At 42.1% G+C, this 19,560-nt stretch overlaps 1 protein-coding gene across 1 annotated transcript in view; it reads right to left on the minus strand.

Moving 5' to 3' along the window:
- The window catches only part of mindy3 (MINDY lysine 48 deubiquitinase 3), a gene marked incomplete at its 3' end in the record, with an annotated part of 85,939 nt that overhangs the window by 49,001 nt on the left and 17,378 nt on the right, over positions 1–19,560 (minus strand). Inside the window, exons 8-10 of the mRNA XM_080540016.1 lie at positions 18,962–19,041; positions 17,068–17,138; positions 2,073–2,153 (exon numbers count right to left, since the gene is read on the minus strand). Coding sequence (XP_080396142.1) covers positions 2,073–2,153; positions 17,068–17,138; positions 18,962–19,041 — 232 coding nt within the window. The remainder of the gene's footprint in view (positions 1–2,072; positions 2,154–17,067; positions 17,139–18,961; positions 19,042–19,560) is intronic.

Genomic DNA, 19,560 nt, shown 5'->3' on the forward strand with positions numbered 1-19,560 from the left:
GACTGTATCACCTTTAATCTAGACTGTATCAACCGATCACCTTTAATCTAGACTGTATCTCCTTTAATCTAGACGGTATCACCTTTAATCTAGACTGTATCAACCTATCACCTTTAATCTAGACTGTATCAACCCATCACCTTTAATCTAGACTGTATCAACCTATCACCTTTAATCTAGACTGTATCAACCTATCACCTTTAATCTAGACTGTATCAACCTATCACCTTTAATCTAGAATGTATCTCCTTTAATCTAGACTGTATCAACCCATCATCTTTAATCTAGAATGTATCAACCTATCACCTTTAATCTAGACTGTATCTCCTTTAATCTAGACTGTATCGCCTTTAATCTAGACTGTATCAACCCATCACCTTTAATCTAGACTGTATCTCCTTTAATCTAGACTGTATCTCCTTTAATCTAGACTGTATCAACCTATCACCTTTAATCTAGACTGTATCTCCTTTAATCTAGACTGTATCAACCCATCACCTTTAATCTAGAATGTATCAACCTATCACCTTTAATCTAGACTGTATCTCCTTTAATCTAGACTGTATCACCTTTAATCTAGACTGTATCAACCTATCACCTTTAATCTAGACTGTATCTCCTTTAATCTAGACTGTATCAACCCATCACCTTTAATCTAGAATGTATCAACCTATCACCTTTAATCTAGACTGTATCTCCTTTAATCTAGACTGTATCAACCTATCACCTTTAATCTAGACTGTATCAACCCATCACCTTTAATCTAGACTGTATCACCTTTAATCTAGACTGTATCAACCCATCACCTTTAATCTAGACTGTATCACCTTTAATCTAGACTGTATCAACCTATCACCTTTAATCTAGACTGTATCAACCTATCACCTTTAATCTAGACTGTATCAACCTATCACCTTTAATCTAGACTGTATCAACCTATCACTTTTAATCTAGACTGTATCAACCTATCACCTTTAATCTAGACTGTATCTCCTTTAATCTAGACTGTATCACCTTTAATCTAGACTGTATCTCCTTTAATCTAGACTGCATCAACATATCACCTTTAATCTAGACTGTATCAACCTATCACCTTTAATCTAAACTGTGTTGTGTTCACCCAAAGAGTTGTCAACATGATCTGGTTCTGTCCTGTCTGCTGGTGAGGGTAGCATGGTGGTTTAGGTCAGGTAGCAGGGTGGTTTAGGTCAGGTAGCAGGGTGGTTTAGGTCAGGTAGCAGGGTGGTTTAGGTCAGATGTTCTCCCAGCCTGTCATGGTCAGACCTGCTGACTGATGGAAACCTGGGGTCATGAGATTAACGTCCCTGTCACTCCTGCCTTCCTCACAGTGGCTAACACTACCACCTACGCCTCTGTGTGTGTGTGTGTGTGTTTGCCCTCCCCCTGGGAAAAGACATGTTCCCGTGACAACAGAATACAAGGCCAGACAAAAGAAGAGAACCTGAGTGACTGAAAATAGAAGGAGAGAAAAGAGAATGAACGAGAGAGAGAGAGAGAGAGAAAGGGAGAGAGAAAGACACAGAGAGACAGAGAGAGAGGGACAGGGACAGAGAGAGAGAGACAGGGACACTCTGTGTTTGTATGGGGAGTGTGTACATCGATAGTGTTAGATTTCACCTGTATCTCTAAATGTCCTGAGTTTTAATGGAGGATTGAGAGAGAGAAAGGATTTAATGCATCATCCCCCCCCCCCCCCCCCACACACACATCAACTCTGTTGCGTAGGAGAAGTGTGTGTTTGGCCCGTGCCACAGCTGACCACAGGCTCCGTGGTGTGACGCCAGCACAGCAGCAGAGCCATATATGACCATAGTACTGCTCTTTGTTTTACCTCTCTTCCCCTCTTTTACACACTCCCTCTCTCTCTCTCTCCCTCTGCCTCCCTCCTCTCATCTGACCTCTACAGTATTAAATCTGTTAAAGTATGCATTCCTGTTTCTGCTCCCCCCCCCCCCCCCCCCCCGCCTACTGCTGGAGAGACTGGCTTATATTACACACAGGCAGAAAGGGCTGATGGTGTGTGTGTGTGTGTGTGTGTCCAAAGCTCTTACCTTGGCGAAGAACACAGAGAGATGCGTCTCGCTGCCAAGGATCCAAATAGGGAACTTGGGAGACTTCAGGAACGCACCAACCTAGAAAACACATCGACACATGGTCAGATATCACTCACACACACACACACACTGTTAGAGCAGATTAAAGAAAGGCTGCCTGTTTCGTTTCAAGATGCATAAGAAAAATATATTTAATGTTTTCCTCTATAGAAGGAGAAAGTTTACAGGTTCGTCAGACGCATCTGAACGGTCAAACTTTCTCTCAAAGTCCAGATCATTCATTCAATTTCAGTATATAAGCCCTCAGGCATCCTCAGGTAACACGTCCGCCCTCAGGTGAGGTCTAGGCCAATACAAGGGGTGTGGATTTGTACATTGAGGAAGATGATGGGGATGAAGGTTAGGGAGGAATCTGGCCCTCCCTTCCTTACAGTATAACAAAGGTGAGGGGTGATGGCCCTAGAGTGAACAATGCAGGGCAATCACTCTGGTGTGACTCAGCATTGTCTTGAGTTTCTAGGGTCAAAGACAGACTATGGAACACAGAAGGGTAATTGCATATATTCAAATGTATGGCACAGGAGGACAAGTAGAGAAAACAGGTTTCATTGTGTGCTTACAACAGGAAATCAGTTTCTATAGCTTGCTCTAGACATTCAATTTACTGTGAAGTTTGAATCTTAAATGTAGAAAAATGTCTTATTACATATAATAATTTTCTCTTACAACACACACACACACACCTGAAGGCAGGTTTTGCTGGGTGGTGTGATGTGTCATAGGATACGTACCAGAAGAGATGCTAGACTAACCAAAGACTGGCAGGTGCTCAACAGAAACACCCTCTAATGAAACGGCCCGCAAGAGTGGCTAGCACAATAAACCACCGCTCCATCACATACTCCTACACTCCTTGGGCCCAATCCCATTTCAGCCCTCGGCCCCTACCCCTCCGTTTTGCGTGTTCACGTGTAGGGGTGGATGTGTCCCAATTCCTCTCTTGTGTAGGGGCAGGGCAGAGTGGGAGAGTTATTTGATGTGAATGAATCGCGGGCGTCGATGCTTTTCTACCTATACTACTGATGATGTATCAGGGTCTTTTTTTTTTTTTTTTAATACTTTATTGCAGGGTTGTACATTACATTTCAAGTTCATTTCATACACTTTACACGTTTTCTTCACTTGTCTAAGTTCATCCTGCATCATTTTTTTTTTAAGAGAACAAAAAATAAAAAGATAAAGAATAAAGAATAGAGAGAAAATACAGAAAAAGAAGAGAGAAATTATAAGGATAGAGATAGAAAAGTAAGAGATAAAAGGAGGGGGGTGGGATCGGTGAGGGGGGGGTTCTTCCTACTCATTCATTCGGTCCATTTACTCCAGTTCATAGTGAATTGCTCTTCACGGTTTCCCACTTTATAAGTAATTCTTTCCATTTCTTTTATCTCTTCAACAGTTTTTTTCCAATTATTAACAGATGGTGGGTTTAAGTCCAACCATTTACGTGTAATTTGCTTTAAAGCTGCAATACGTAATATAGTGTACAAATATTTATCTCCCTCCCTGTGTATATCTAATGGAATAAGACCGAGTATAATATTGACTGGATGTATAGGATTTTGTAAGGTAAATGTATTTTTTATTTTTACTTGAACTGCCTCCCAAAACCTTTTCAATTTAGGGCATGTATAAAAAATGTGTGTGTGATTGGCTTCTTGTTCCGTACATTTCCTCCAGCATTCTGCGTTGCCTGTTGGCCTATATTTTGACAACATTTTCGGTGTTAGGAAGATCTTCATATTTATTTTCCAAGCAAATTCTTTCCAGAATTTTGATTGTGTTGTCTTAAATATTCTTTTGCATGCTTCTTTCCAATCTTCTTCCGTAATTGTTATTGCTAATTCGTTTTCCCATTTTTCTTTAGTGTTATCTTCTTGTATCTTGATTTCTTGCATGATTTTGTAAAGTTTTGAGATTTTTGTATTTTCGCTGTTTCTATTTTTGCTCAGATATTCCATCAGTATATGTGATCTTTGTTCCTGTCTCCTCTGTTGTGTTATAAGGTAGCTTCTAATTTGTAAGTACTTAAAGAAATGGCTATTACTTATATTAAATTTATTAACTAAGGTTTCAAATGAGTCTATCATGTCATTTGTAACCATCTGTGAGTACACCTGTAGTCCAGGGTTTCCGTTAGAAAAATTTGCCGTCGGACATCGTGTCCGGGAAGAATTCGATTTACCGGACAAACGTGATATATTCCAGTCTTCATATTAAAATATAATAAAAAATTTTTTTTTCTAAATCATCAATTTTTTTCTTCAAATCTAATATAGCTGTTTGTCGCGGTGATTACTGTTGTGTAGCGGCCTATATATGTCATTTAATGTCTATTTCTCATCCGATACGATTAGATGCGAGCTATATAATATATAATAATATAACATGATTTGATGCATGCGCGCTATGCCATGCGTCAAATCCAGCGCTGAACGGGTCCAGCGCTGAACGGGCGCCTCACTGGGAACTGAACAGACAGCATCGATCAATGAACGGACTCCACATTACATTAACTGAAGTTTGTTAAATTGTTTGGGATTAATGTGAGTTTTCTATTTTCTCTTTCCAGTTTTACCCTTTTTTTAAAATCAATAAAACAACGTCATTTCTATAACCAGGTCTCGCTGGTTGGGAAGGCATTTCGTTTAGCTCGGGAGTATGACAATGGGGAGAACATAACTGTTTATTGAGAAACAATTGATAGGCAGTCTGGGATACGTATATAAAGAAATACCACAATGTCTAGATGTATAACATTTTATTGAACAGTAACAGTGCAAGCATGTAGGCTTCTGGCGTGACACGGCTAGCCTAATTTCCGTTCAAATGCCTTTTATCAGATAAAATAAAGTAGAATAAAACTCTTTGAAAATAAATAGGCTTTAAATTAACTTGCAATGCGTATAGGCTAATTTCCGTTCGATGTTACAGCCTAGGCTATGCCTTTTCTCAGATAGATAGGGGATAGCCCTGTAAGCTCATACGGGTCTGTATGTCGTCCTGAAGACCGGCTGTTAGATCATATCGCTGAAGTTTGTCTCCATCTTAGTGTAAATGTTGTCCGTTTCGTTTGTTATCCTTGTTATTGTGCGATAAAGTTAAAGCGCTCCGCTTCGGGACACCATTTTCAGCTGAGCACCAAACACACACAATACTGCCCGAGAGAGAAGGACCCGCCCCCTTTAGTTAGCCAATAGCCTATAGGCTAACTAAAGGGGGCGGGTCCTTCTCTCTCGGGCAGTGTAGTGTGTGTGTGTTTGGTGCTCAGCTGAAAATGGTTAGAGGGAATTATTTTCACCGGACATTTATGTCCGACGAGTTTTCAATTGGTCGGACTTCTACTAATTTTACCGGACAAAGACCGGTAATTACCGGTTAACGGAAACCCTGCTGTAGTCCCTTCCTAGCCCATTCTTCTAATATGTTGTCTGTTTTATTAGGTAAAAAGTCTGGATCACTGGCTATCTCTCTCAAATAAATACATTTGTCATCACATTTATACATTTTACGAATAGTTTTCCAATTTATGAGGGTATTTTCTATGCATCTGTTATTTCCACTATATTTTTGAATATCCTTTAGACACAGAAAAGGTAGTGTTCCTATTGATATTGATATTACTTGTTTTTCTATGTCTTTCCATTTGGTTTGAACCAAGTTATTCATCCATTTCATTATTGTATCTATTTGAGTTGCATGGAAATAGGACTTTAGATCAGGGAAATTAAACCCTCCTTTTTCTCTGGTTTGAGTTAGTATACTAAGTTTTTTCCGTTTACTTTTGTAGTTCCAAATGAAATTTGAGAGCATTGTATTCCATTTTTTGAAGCTACCATGTGGAATGGGAACTGGTAATGTTTGAAATAAAAACAGAAACTGTGGGAGGATCATCATTTTGACACTTTCTACTCTACTCATTAAGGATTCAGGTGTTATCTTCCATCTATTAAGATCTTCTCGTATTTTATTTTCAAGGGCTTGATAGTTGTCAGTGTATAATGTTGTTATATCTCCGGTGAGGTAGATTCCTAAATATTTGATTTTCTTTGCATCCCATTTCAACTTATATTTTCCCTTAATTTCCGAATCTATATGTTCTCCAATTGTTAATACTTCACACTTACTTTCATTTAGTTTATAACCAGAGTGTTTACTATATTCTGTAATTGCTTCCATTAGGCTTGGTAAGGATTGGGTTGGTGATGTTAAATAAACGACCACGTCATCTGCATATAATGCCAGTTTATGCTGTTCCTCTTTTATCGTTATGCCTTTGATGGTATTATTTTTCCTTACACTTTCTGCTAGTCCTTCCATGCATATAGCAAATATAACTGCTGAGAGTGGGTCTCCTTGTCTTGTACCTTTATAGATTGGAAATCTTCTGGATATTGTGCCATTTACTTTTACTCTTGACACTGGATTTTTATACATTCCTTGAAGCCATTTATTAAAATTCTCATGAAATCCAAAGCTTCTTACAATTTCAAACATGAATGGCCATAGCACTCTGTCAAATGCTTTTTCTGCATCCAGTGTCAAGAGTAGAAGGTTTGCACCATTATTTTGTGCATAGTCCATTATATTTAACGTCCTCCTTATATTATCTGACAGCAGTCTACCTGGTATAAAACCACATTGGTCGCTGTCTATTATATCTGGCACGATGTCCTTTAACCTATTGGCAATAATAGCTGTTACTATTTTATGGTCCGTATTCAGTAGCGATATTGGCCTGTAAGACGAACATTCAGTAGCGTCCTTACCTTCTTTATGTATAACCGTTATTATAGATGAATTCCAAGTAGTTGCCCAATTTCCCGTTTGTAATACATACTTATATGCTTGTAAAAGTAGTGGTATCAATTGTTTTTTAAAAGTTTTATAAAATTCATTAGTATATCCATCATCACCTGGTGTTTTCCCCATTTTAAGGTTATTTATTTGTTGTTGTATTTCATTTACTGTGATGTCCTTAATGAGCTGTTCATTTTTTGATCTTGTTACCTGCTTTAAGTTGAACTTCTGTAAGAAATCTTTCATTAGTCCCAGGTCAATATTTTCTGTGTTTTTATAGAGGTTCTCATAATATTTTACAAATTCTTCAGCTATTTTAATCCTTTTCCGTTATTGTTCCAGAGCCTTCTACAGTCTTCAATTTCGAAATGTGTGCTTTTTTAGTCTGTGTCTTAAGTCGATATGCTAGGAGTTTTAAAGACTTAGGTCCTCCATCATAATATTTCTGTTTGGTGTATGTCATTAATTTCTCCACTTCCTCTGTACGAATTTTATCCAACTCCTTATACTTCTTTTTTAATTCATTTTTTTACTATTATTTCATTTGTATTTTTTTAATTTGTCTTCCAAGTGTTGTATTTGTTGTTCAAGTATTTTCTGTTTTTGTTGTGTTTGTCTTTTCTTCCATGCACAATATGATATTATCTGTCCTCGTAGTACCGCTTTAAGGCCCTCCCATATAATAGTTGGATTAGTATCTCCATTGTCATTTATCTCTACATATTCTTTTATGGCTTTATTGATTTTTTCAACAAAGATCTTATCTTGAAGAAGTGAATTGTTTAATCTCCATATTTTTTCTCCCTGCTTTATATCCAAATTTATAGTTATAGATAGCGTAGCATGATCTGATAAGTCCCTTGTGCCTATTGTGCATGTTTCCAGCCTCTCCACGTCTTTTTTAAACATGAAGAAATAATCCAGTCTATTGGAAGTTGAAAATCGTCCAGAATAATATGTATATGTTTTTTTAGTTGAATTTAGCATCCTCCATATGTCTACTAATCCAAATTCTGACATTGCACTTCTTAAAATTGATGATGTTTTATCAGCTCTGTGTGGTTTATTATTTGAGGAATCTAGCCTAGAATTTATTGTAAGATTCATATCTCCTCCCATTAGGGTGATTCCTTTACATTTTGTCATTAACATTTCAATTATTTCTGACATGAATTCTGGGCCTAATTCCGGTGGATAGTATACATTTAAGAATGAGACAGTAATTGACTCTATTTTACCAATTACTAAAACAAACCTGCCCTCTTTATCGTATATATGTTGTTCTTCTTTAAATGGTATGTGTGGTTGTATAATTATAGCAACACCCCTCTTCTGTGTTCCAATGAACTGGAGTAAATTTGTCCCCTACTCAATTTGTCATGTTCTTTTTTCTTTAAATGGGTTTCTTGTAAAAAGAGGACATCTCCTCCAGCTCTCCTCAGTTGGAGGATAATCTTTTTCCTCTTAATTATGTTATTCAAGCCATTAACATTTAATGATATTATTTTCAACTTTTTCATATCTCCGTTTAAGGGCTTCATTTTAAACTAACATTACAAGTATTTCATGGAGTAGGCATATTGTCGGGACTAGGAAAACAGTAGGAGGAGGAAGGACAGTGGGGAAAGGAGACAGAGGGAAAGAGGAAGAGGAACAAGAACAAGAAGAAAAGAAAAGTAAAAAGAAGAAAAAGAGAAGAAAAAGACAAAAGAAAGAAAACATTGACAGGTTCAATTGTACCACCTTAATCAGGTAGTAAGTATCAGTGACCTTTATTGGAGGAGCCAAAGTGGTCCTTGGGGCGGTCTGTGTCGGCCGCCAAAATATAGTTACTCAGCAAACTTTGCATTGGCATCAACGTAACAGTCTCTCTATTCCCCTACTTATTTTCTCTTAATTATTCAAAATAGCTCCAATTCATATTTGTAATTTAAGGTTTCATTTATCAAAAAAGTGTGGACAAAATTAAAGTAATAGGGGGGGGGGTGTAATCCTTATATGTATCAGGGTCTTGAAGGGTTGTCCCATTTCATAGGGGAAGCAGTGTTTCCTCCAGGAATTTTTACATTGGTGGCGGGTAGCCCTGACCGCGCGCGCGCGCGCTCAAAACAACGACGTAATTTCAGCCAAAACTAGAGGATGGCCAATTTTTTTTTAATGAAAATACAGAATATAAACTTGTGACTGACAGTCACATACACACACACAAAGATCATCAGCTATAATATAATACGAATTACAATAATTACAGAAGTAAAATCACAGTCAGATGGAGCATTCGGTAAACAGCTGAGTATCAGCTGAGTTAAAGAAAACAAACTCTTACCTTTGATGACACCCACATCAGCCCTGTTTTCCCGTACTTCTCCTGTGTGTCTCTTATTGTCTGTGTCTGCATGTTTTTCCAGCATGTAATTCCGTTGTCAATAAAAAAATCGTCTCCCCTTCTTTTCCCCTTGACAATACTGTGTCGTTGCTAAAGTGACGGCACATAAGAATCGTTTTTTGACTTGCTAATAAGGCTGCCACGATTAGTCGACTAGTCACGACGACGTCGACTACCAAAATCGTCGCCGACATATTTGGTAATCGCCGTAGTCGCATGTTTTTTGGGAGCTGAAATAAGCGTTTTTTTTTGTTTTTTTTTGCCTAGCACCAGGGGAGCCCCCCCTCCCAAATTTCGTTGTTTGGTACCTGTACTATATCAATGACAATAAAGACCATTCATTTCATTCGATAAGCATTCGTTTTTCTTCCCTGAAGCTGCCACTGGCTAGCGTCTCCCAGTGTCTTTGATGTACATGCGCAGTGTCGGTCATCCGGGGCACACGTGACTTCCCCGGAAAAACAAACAGAAAAATGTCTTCCTGTCCTCGTACCTCTAAAGTGTGGGAGCATTTCAACCACAACGTTGAAAAAAAGAATGTAAAATGTAAAATTTGCAAAGCTGAACTCGCTTATCATGGCAGCACATCTATGATGCGTGAGCATCTAAAAAGGAAGCACGTTGTGGCAGATGACGAGGAAGACGATGGCTCGTCTCGGTAAGCTAGTTAGCTTGTTATTGGCTAACGATATCGTTACGTTAAAAGCCTTCTTACATTATTTTACGTTGTCATCAAAGTGATACTTATCAAATAGCTAAAAATGTTGTCTTAACGTTACAGTGCTAAGAAGGCGCGTTCTACTATGAGATGAATGAATGAATGAATGAATGAATGGTCTTTATTGTCATTGCTACAGTACAGGTACCAAACAACGAAATTTAGGAGGGGTGGCTCCCCTGGTGTTAGGAAAGAAAAAAAAAACTTTTAAAAACATCACAAGAAGGGAATGAGCTGGTTTACATAAATAAAGGCTATGTACACTATCCACTATACTATACTGTACAGATAGACGACTAGGGTTGTCATATTGCACAATAGATGAGTGAAGCAAAGCAAAACTTTTGTACTCTGTACAAGTATTTATTTTTGTTTTTGTATTCTTTTGGTTGCCTAGTGCCTAGCCTACCTCATTTTACTCAGCAGTTTGCACCCTCTACTACTCTTTACATTACATGCAAGTGATGCCAGAAATAAATCTGCAAAGTTCATTAAAATATCTATTTTTGAGTGAACAATCATTTTAATTGTCTTTATTTTTAGTTAGCACATGCCTACAACAACAACTAACAACTTCAAGCTAAATTTAGAAGCTGATTTAGAAGATGATAGCTAAATAAGAGCGATTGAGTAATTGTGCGATAAGCTGTAATTTATGATCCGATTAGTCGACTAATCGTTAAAATAATCGGTGACTAGTCGACTATGAAAATAATCGTTTGTGGCAGCCCTACTTGCTAATGTCTGCTGATACACCACCACAGCTAGCCGATGCTGATGGCTCTCCCGCTGTAGCTTATTTGTGCACCTAGCTAGCTAGATCAGCTTTTTGTATCTTTTAGATGCTAGGCTGATCCGGAGGCTGGATGCTGAACGTAGCACTTGAAACTGGCGCCGCTCTCTGGGGGGTATTCCATCAACATCGCTAAAAGAAAATCCAGGTTTAGTCTGACAAGTCTCGCGAGAGTTCCTAAAAATATCCAGGCATATTCTGACAAGTCTCGCGAGAGTTATCCAAAATAAGCCAGGATTTTCCTTTAGCGACGTTGATGGAATACCCCCCTAGACTGCAGCTGCTCCCGCGTTAGCATTAGCATCCATCTTTTCTTCTCCCTTCTCACCGTCACGAGCTCAAATTACACTTGTCGGCCGATCTAACTCTTAACACTCACTTACAGGACTTCTGACACCATGTCGTGTTATTCTATTAAACATACACGTGAGTCCTTCTGTATTTCAATGTAGTGTCTTTATTTTAACTCGCTCTGTAAGCTCTACAATACCGGTCTCTTGTTGTCTCGTCGTAACCTGCCCACCTGACCTGATGTGTCACGTCGTCAACTGAATGTTTAATGTCATTAATCTGATTTTGGATCAGCGGTTAGAGAGAGATGGGCGTGGATTTAGGTGCACTTTTAGTCAACATCCATTATAGCGCTGATCTAGGATCAGATATATTTTAATCAGCTAAAATGTTCAGATTTGTAAATTATTTTTTTGAGAACTTTTTTTTTTTTTTTTTGTGGACTGAATCAATTTGTGGCGGAGGAAATTCATTCGTGACGGCCCGCCACCAATAAATGCATATAGAGGAAACACTGGGAAGATTTTCAACCACTACCCCTTGTAACTCTGGTTTAGCTCCTACCCGCCTGGTTTACCTCCTACCTGCCTGGTTTACCTCCTACCTGCCTGGTTTACCTCCTACCTGCCTGGTTTAGCTCCTACCTGCCTGGTTTACCTCCTACCTGCCTGGTTTACCTCCTACCTGCCTGGTTTACCTCCTACTAGGGGTGTAACGATACATCGATTCACATCGATGCATCGATTCATTGACTAACGATCTGATTACATCGATGCAATGTAAAAATATCGATCTATATCGTCATCTTAAAGATACACCTTTATTTTGAAATGGCACATTCTGCGTGACTGTCACCATTTCCGTGCAGCGCGCGACTAGCAGCGGCAAATTACAAAGTCAAAGAGCGCTGCACACTGTGTGTTCTGCATTTTGTGACTGCGGCGGAGAACAGCGAAGCGGTTTTAGCTGCGACTGCCAAGCCCGCCCACGGCCGACTGTGATTGGTCAATGCTCTAGTCTAGCCGACTGTGATTGGTCAATGCTCTGGTCTGTAACAAAGCATCTGTCTTATGAATGGGCAAAGGCTGCAGGTTGGACCTTACTTACTTTACTCCGGTTTGCTTGTCCAATTTCATTGGATAAACCTGAACAAAATTCCTATTGATAAAATCTACAGGTAAATCATTACTCCCGTAATCAGTGATCTAACATGACTGTCCAAGCATAGCCTTACCTTTCACCAATCAACACATCATATCAGATCAGTGCTTCCTAGAGGAAGTGTGATGGATGGCCCTATATTAAAAATTATCCTGACCTGCGTTCAGAGCGTAGTGTTTGTCCTGAACATGTTGATCAGTTAGTTTTTTTGAAGAAAAACCTCCCAAAGAAGAACACTGGAGGATATACTTATTATATAACACTGGAGGATATACTTAACTTATTTTGGTTAAGAAGAATGTATATAAGATGTACTGCACTGTACTGCATTTGCACTTATTATTTATTATTATTTTATTATTATTTATTATTATTGCACAAATATACTGTAGGTTTGTGAGACTAGTGAATGGGTCTATTTTTCTTTTTGTAACAGAAGAATACTGTATAATACAATATGATTTAAATGCTGGATAACTGGAAGAGCTCACAAATAAAATGGTCAAATAATATTCTAGTTGTTTTTGTGAGTGGATAATTGTGTTAGATTGGCATATGATATCGCGTCATATCGATCATATCGTCATATCGATCTTGAATCGAATCGAATCGAAATCGTATCGTGACTGACATTGTGATATCGTCAAACATTGTATCGTCATACAAACAAATCGATATAATATCGTATCGTGATGAAGCTGGTGATTTACACCCCTACCTCCTACCTGCCTGGTTTAGCTCCTACATGCCTGGTTTACCTCTTACCTGCCTGGTTTAGCTCCTACCTGCCTGGTTTAGCTCCTACCTGCCTGGTTTACCTCCTACCCGCCTGGTTTAGCTCATACCTGCCTGGTTTACCTCCTACCTGCCTGGTTTAACCTCTACCTGCCTGGTTTACCTCCTACCCGCCTGGTTTAGCTCCTACCTGCCTGGTTTACCTCCTACCTGCCTGGTTTACCTCCTACCTGCCTGGTTTACCTCCTACCTGCCTGGTTTAGCTCCTACCTGCCTGGTTTAGCTCCTACCTGCCTGGTTTAGCTCCTACCTGCCTGGTTTAGCTCCTACCCGCCTGGTTTACCTCCTACCTGCCTGGTTTACCTCCTACCTGCCTGGTTTAACCTCTACCTGCCTGGTTTACCTCCTACCTGCCTGGTTTACCTCCTACCTGCCTGGTTTAGCTCCTACCTGCCTGGTTTAGCTCCTACCCGCCTGGTTTACCTCCTACCTGCCTGGTTTAGCTCCTACCCGCCTGGTTTAACCTCTATCCGCCTGGTTTAGCTCCTACCTGCCTGGTTTACCTCCTACCCGCCTGGTTTAGCTCCTACCTGCCTGGTTTACCTCCTACCTGCCTGGTTTAGCTCCTACCTGCCTGGTTTACCTCCTACCCGCCTGGTTTAACCTCTACCCGCCTGGTTTACCTCCTACCTGCCTGGTTTAGCTCCTACCCGCCTGGTTTAACCTCTATCCGCCTGGTTTACCTCCTACATGCCTGGTTTACCTCCTACCTGACTGGTTTACCTCCTACCCGCCTGGTTTACCTCTTACCTGCCTGGTTTAACCTCTACCTGCCTGGTTTAGCTCCTACCCGCCTGGTTTACCTTCTACCTGCCTGGTTTAGCTCCTACCCGCCTGGTTTACCTCCTACCTGCCTGGTTTACCTCCTACCCGCCTGGTTTACCTCCTACCCGCCTGGTTTACCTCCTACCTGCCTGGTTTAGCTCCTACCTGCCTGGTTTACCTCCTACCCGCCTGGTTTAGCTCCTACCTGCCTGGTTTACCTCCTACCCGCCTGGTTTACCTCCTACCCGCCTGGTTTACCTCCTACCTGCCTGGTTTAGCTCCTACCTGCCTGGTTTACCTCCTACCCGCCTGGTTTAGCTCCTACCTGCCTGGTTTACCTCCTACCCGCCTGGTTTACCTCCTACCCGCCTGGTTTACCTCCTACCTGCCTGGTTTAACCTCTACCTGCCTGGTTTACCTCCTACCTGCCTGGTTTAGCTCCTACCCGCCTGGTTTAGCTCCTACCTGCCTGGTTTACCTCCTACCCGCCTGGTTTACCTCCTACCCGCCTGGTTTACCTCCTACCTGCCTGGTTTACCTCCTACCTGCCTGGTTTAGCTCCTACCTGCCTGGTTTAGCTCCTACCCGCCTGGTTTACCTCCTACCTGCCTGGTTTACCTCCTACCCGCCTGGTTTACCTCCTACCCGCCTGGTTTAACCTCTACCCGCCTGGTTTAGCTCCTACCTGCCTGGTTTACCTCCTACCTGCCTGGTTTACCTCCTACCTGCCTGGTTTAGCTCCTACCTGCCTGGTTTACCTCCTACCTGCCTGGTTTACCTCCTACCCGCCTGGTTTACCTCCTACCTGCCTGGTTTACCTCCTACCTGCCTGGTTTAGCTCCTACCTGCCTGGTTTAGCTCCTACCCGCCTGGTTTACCTCCTACCTGCCTGGTTTACCTCCTACCCGCCTGGTTTACCTCCTACCCGCCTGGTTTAACCTCTACCCGCCTGGTTTAGCTCCTACCTGCCTGGTTTACCTCCTACCTGCCTGGTTTAGCTCCTACCCGCCTGGTTTACCTCCTACCTGCCTGGTTTACCTCCTACCCGCCTGGTTTACCTCCTACCCGCCTGGTTTAACCTCTACCCGCCTGGTTTAGCTCCTACCTGCCTGGTTTACCTCCTACCTGCCTGGTTTACCTCCTACCTGCCTGGTTTAGCTCCTACCTGCCTGGTTTACCTCCTACCTGCCTGGTTTACCTCCTACCTGCCTGGTTTACCTCCTACCCGCCTGGTTTACCTCCTACCTGCCTGGTTTAGCTCCTACCCGCCTGGTTTACCTCCTACCCGCCTGGTTTAACCTCTACCTGCCTGGTTTACCTCCTACCCGCCTGGTTTACCTCCTACCTGCCTGGTTTACCTCCTACCCGCCTGGTTTAGCTCCTACCCGCCTGGTTTAGCTCCTACCCGCCTGGTTTAGCTCCTACCCGCCTGGTTTAACCTCTATCCACCTGGTTTAGCTCCTACCTGCCTGGTTTACCTCCTACCCGCCTGGTTTAGCTCCCACCCGCCTGGTTTAGCTCCTACCCGCCTGGTTTACCTCCTACCCGCCTGGTTTAACCTCTACCCGCCTGGTTTAGCTCCTACCTGCCTGGTTTACCTCCTACCTGCCTGGTTTACCTCCTACCCGCCTGGTTTACCTCCTACCTGCCTGGTTTACCTCCTACCTGCCTGGTTTAGCTCCTACCTGCCTGGTTTAGCTCCTACCCGCCTGGTTTACCTCCTACCTGCCTGGTTTACCTCCTACCCGCCTGGTTTACCTCCTACCCGCCTGGTTTAACCTCTACCCGCCTGGTTTAGCTCCTACCTGCCTGGTTTACCTCCTACCTGCCTGGTTTACCTCCTACCTGCCTGGTTTAGCTCCTACCTGCCTGGTTTACCTCCTACCTGCCTGGTTTACCTCCTACCTGCCTGGTTTACCTCCTACCCACCTGGTTTACCTCCTACCTGCCTGGTTTAGCTCCTACCCGCCTGGTTTACCTCCTACCCGCCTGGTTTAACCTCTACCCGCCTGGTTTAGCTCCTACCCGCCTGGTTTACCTCCTACCTGCCTGGTTTACCTCCTACCCGCCTGGTTTAGCTCCTACCCGCCTGGTTTAGCTCCTACCCGCCTGGTTTAGCTCCTACCCGCCTGGTTTAACCTCTATCCACCTGGTTTAGCTCCTACCTGCCTGGTTTACCTCCTACCCGCCTGGTTTAGCTCCCACCCGCCTGGTTTAGCTCCTACCCGCCTGGTTTACCTCCTACCCGCCTGGTTTAACCTCTACCCGCCTGGTTTAGCTCCTACCTGCCTGGTTTACCTCCTACCTGCCTGGTTTACCTCCTACCCGCCTGGTTTAGCTCCTACCCGCCTGGTTTAGCTCCTACCTGCCTGGTTTAGCTCCTACCTGCCTGGTTTACCTCCTACCTGCCTGGTTTACCTCCTACCTGCCTGGTTTACCTCCTACCCGCCTGGTTTACCTCCTACCCGCCTGGTTTACCTCCTACCCGCCTGGTTTACCTCCTACCCGCCTGGTTTACCTCCTACCCGCCTGGTTTAGCTCCTACCCGCCTGGTTTAGCTCCTACCCGCCTGGTTTAACCTCTATCCACCTGGTTTAGCTCCTACCTGCCTGGTTTACCTCCTACCCGCCTGGTTTAGCTCCCACCCGCCTGGTTTAGCTCCTACCCGCCTGGTTTACCTCCTACCCGCCTGGTTTAACCTCTACCCGCCTGGTTTAGCTCCTACCAGCCTGGTTTACCTCCTACCCATGGCCTGACTATTATTCTCTTCTCTGATTGGTTCCCAAATGTGAGAAATCGGTCTAGGCCTCATTCTTCCTCTTCCATTCTGCACATTCTTGTTGTCCGTCTGTCTCAGTAATCTATTCTGGCAGTTGTATGTGAATGTGTGTGAGAGGGAGAGAGAGCGAGAGCGAGAGACAGAACAGGGTGTTTAGGGACATTTGGTTAGTATTATCCCTTTCCAAACACATATTTTCACACGGGACCTGACATAATGGGTTGTGTTCTGTACATGGTAGAAGTCCCACTGCCCAGAATCAGTTACACACACTCCAGTCTGTGTTTATCTGTGGTGTCTGTCTGTCTCTGTCTGTCTGTGCGGTCATTCATGACTAGAAACAAGACAGCACAAACGGTTTGGGCATAACAATGATCTCACATGATGCTGATCTCACACAAACCTTGGCTAAAAGTACAGCCTTATTTTGTGTGTGTGTGTTCCTACCTTGCAGTAGCGTAGTGACTCCATGAGCGTGAGGAAGCCTACTGATGCTTGGTTATGGATACCATGAAGCTCTATAGGAGAGGGAGAGAGAGAGAGAGAGGAGAGGGATGGGGAGAGGGAGAAAGAGAAAGAGAATGTGAGCCCACTTGGTATTATACTGCGCACAGTAATATAAACATACATCATTAGAACATGTAACAACAATACAAACATAATTTAATATGATGATGACTTTGTGTAAGTAATATGGTGGATCACTGCCCCCTGGAGGTTGGTTGAAGAACTCAGTGTTTATTTATTTTATTTATTTAACCTTTATTTATACAGGTTTCTCTCATTGAGATAAAATATATTTTTTCCGAGACCTGTTTCGACAGCATCAGGGGGAACAAAGTTACAGTAAAATAACTTGCATAACAAACGATATACACACATACGGTACAACAGTTACATACAGTAGGGGAAACAAGTATTCAACACATCAACAATTTTTAAATTCATCATATTTCCATTGCAACTTTTCACATGACATTTAGACCAGACATTGGTATTAACTCAATAAAACTACACAGCTAAAGAAATTGTAACATTCTAATACATAAAAAAGCTATGAGCAATAAAGTGGAATGACACAGGAAAAAAGTATTGAAGACAGCAAGAAAAAGCACTACATCATCGTATGCCACTAATGAGTTCTCCTACCTGTGCTAATTAGAATCAGCTGGGTTAGTGCATGTTGGTGAGTAAGTACGTCCACTATTTGAGAAAGGGTTTCCCACAACTCAATGCAAGTAAACAAATCATTTGTCACCAAGCTTTCCTGCAAGAATTCCAGAGCTCCAGAAAGACCTGGAAGCAGCGGGTACAGTTGTCTCAAAGAAAACAACAGGTAATGCACTCCACTGGCACGGTATCCGTTTGTGATCCCCCTGGAAGACTACTACATTACTGAAGAAAAGGCATGTTGAAGACTACTACATTACTGAAGAAAAGGCATGTTGAAGCTCGTTTGAAGTTTGCTACAGAAAATTTGGAGAAGCCTGTAGATTACTGGGAGAATATAGTCTGGTCAGACGAGACAAATCTAACTTTTTGGCAACAATACGATACAATGTTTGGAGAAGAAATGGCTCTGCATATGATCCTAAAAATACCATACCTACAGTGAAGTTCGGAGGTGGAAGCATTATGGTATGAACATGAATGGAGCCATGTACAGGGACATTTTTTAGAGGAATCTGTTGCCATCCACCAGGATGATGAGGATGAGACGCGGGTGGACCTTCCAGCAAGACAACCATCCAAAACCTACTGCAAAGGAGACTCTTAATTGGTTCAAGAGGAAGAAAATAAAGTTGTTGGACTGGCCTAGTCGATCGCCAGACTTAAATCCAATAGAAGATTTGTGGAAGGAACTGATTCACCAGCGGGCCCCCGGGAATCTTCAAGATTTAGAGACTGTCTGTGTTGAAGAATGGGCCAAAATCCCACCTGATCACTGTTAGAGATTCTTTTTTTTTGTACTGGAAGCGTCTTGAACCCGTCATTGGAAACCAAGGCTTCCCCACCAAGTACTAAATACATTTCAGTTATTGTGTTCAATACTTCTCTCCTGTGTCATTCCCCTTTATTGCACAGAACTTTTTTTAATGGATTGGAGTGTTTCCAATTTCTTTAGCTGTGCAGTTTAATTGAGTTAATACCAATGTGTGGTCTAAATTTCATGTGATGTGAAATGTTATGTGTTGAATACTTATTTCTCCCACTGGATATAGAAACAAACATCAGAACTAAAACCAGCTGTCCTAATGACAGTTACACTCATCTGGGATAAATGTGTTGACCCAGTGTTTTAAGCGCAGTGACTGTAGTGTAGGAGAGGTGGAGGACTTACTCATCCCCGAACACTCCCGGTCTCCGTCCCACACGTTGGACACTGCATGGCCCATCACTAGGAGGTTAACTAGGCTCTGACTAGAGAGAGAGATAGACAAATAGACAAATGACAAATACATGATTGAAAAACAATAAATCTAGCAGACATAAATGGAGGCAATGGAGAGAGTCCAGAGGTTAGTTAGGGTAGTTAAGTAGGTTAGTCAGTTAATTAACTAGGTTAGTCAGGGTAGTTAACTAGTTTAGTCAGGGTAGTTAACTAGGTTAGTCAGGGTAGTTAACTAGGTTAGTCAGGGAGGTTAACTAGGTTAGTCAGGATAGTTAACTAGGTTAGTCAGGGAGGTTAACTAGGTTAGCCAGGGTAGTTAACTAGGTTAGTCAGGGTAGTTAACTAGGTTAGTCAGGGAGGTTAACTAGGTTAGTCAGGGTAGTTAACTAGGTTAGTCAGGGTAGTTAACTAGGTTAGTCAGGGAGGTTAACTAGGTGAGTCAGGGTAGTTAACTAGGTTAGTCAGGGTAGTTAACTAGGTTAGTCATGGTAGTTAACTAGGTTAGTCATGGTAGTTAACTAGGTTAGTCAGGGTAGTTAACTAGGTTA

This window comes from Nansenia antarctica (genome assembly GCF_963989245.1).
Source record: "Nansenia antarctica genome assembly, chromosome: 10".
Taxonomy (NCBI): Eukaryota; Metazoa; Chordata; class Actinopteri; order Argentiniformes; family Microstomatidae; genus Nansenia; species Nansenia antarctica.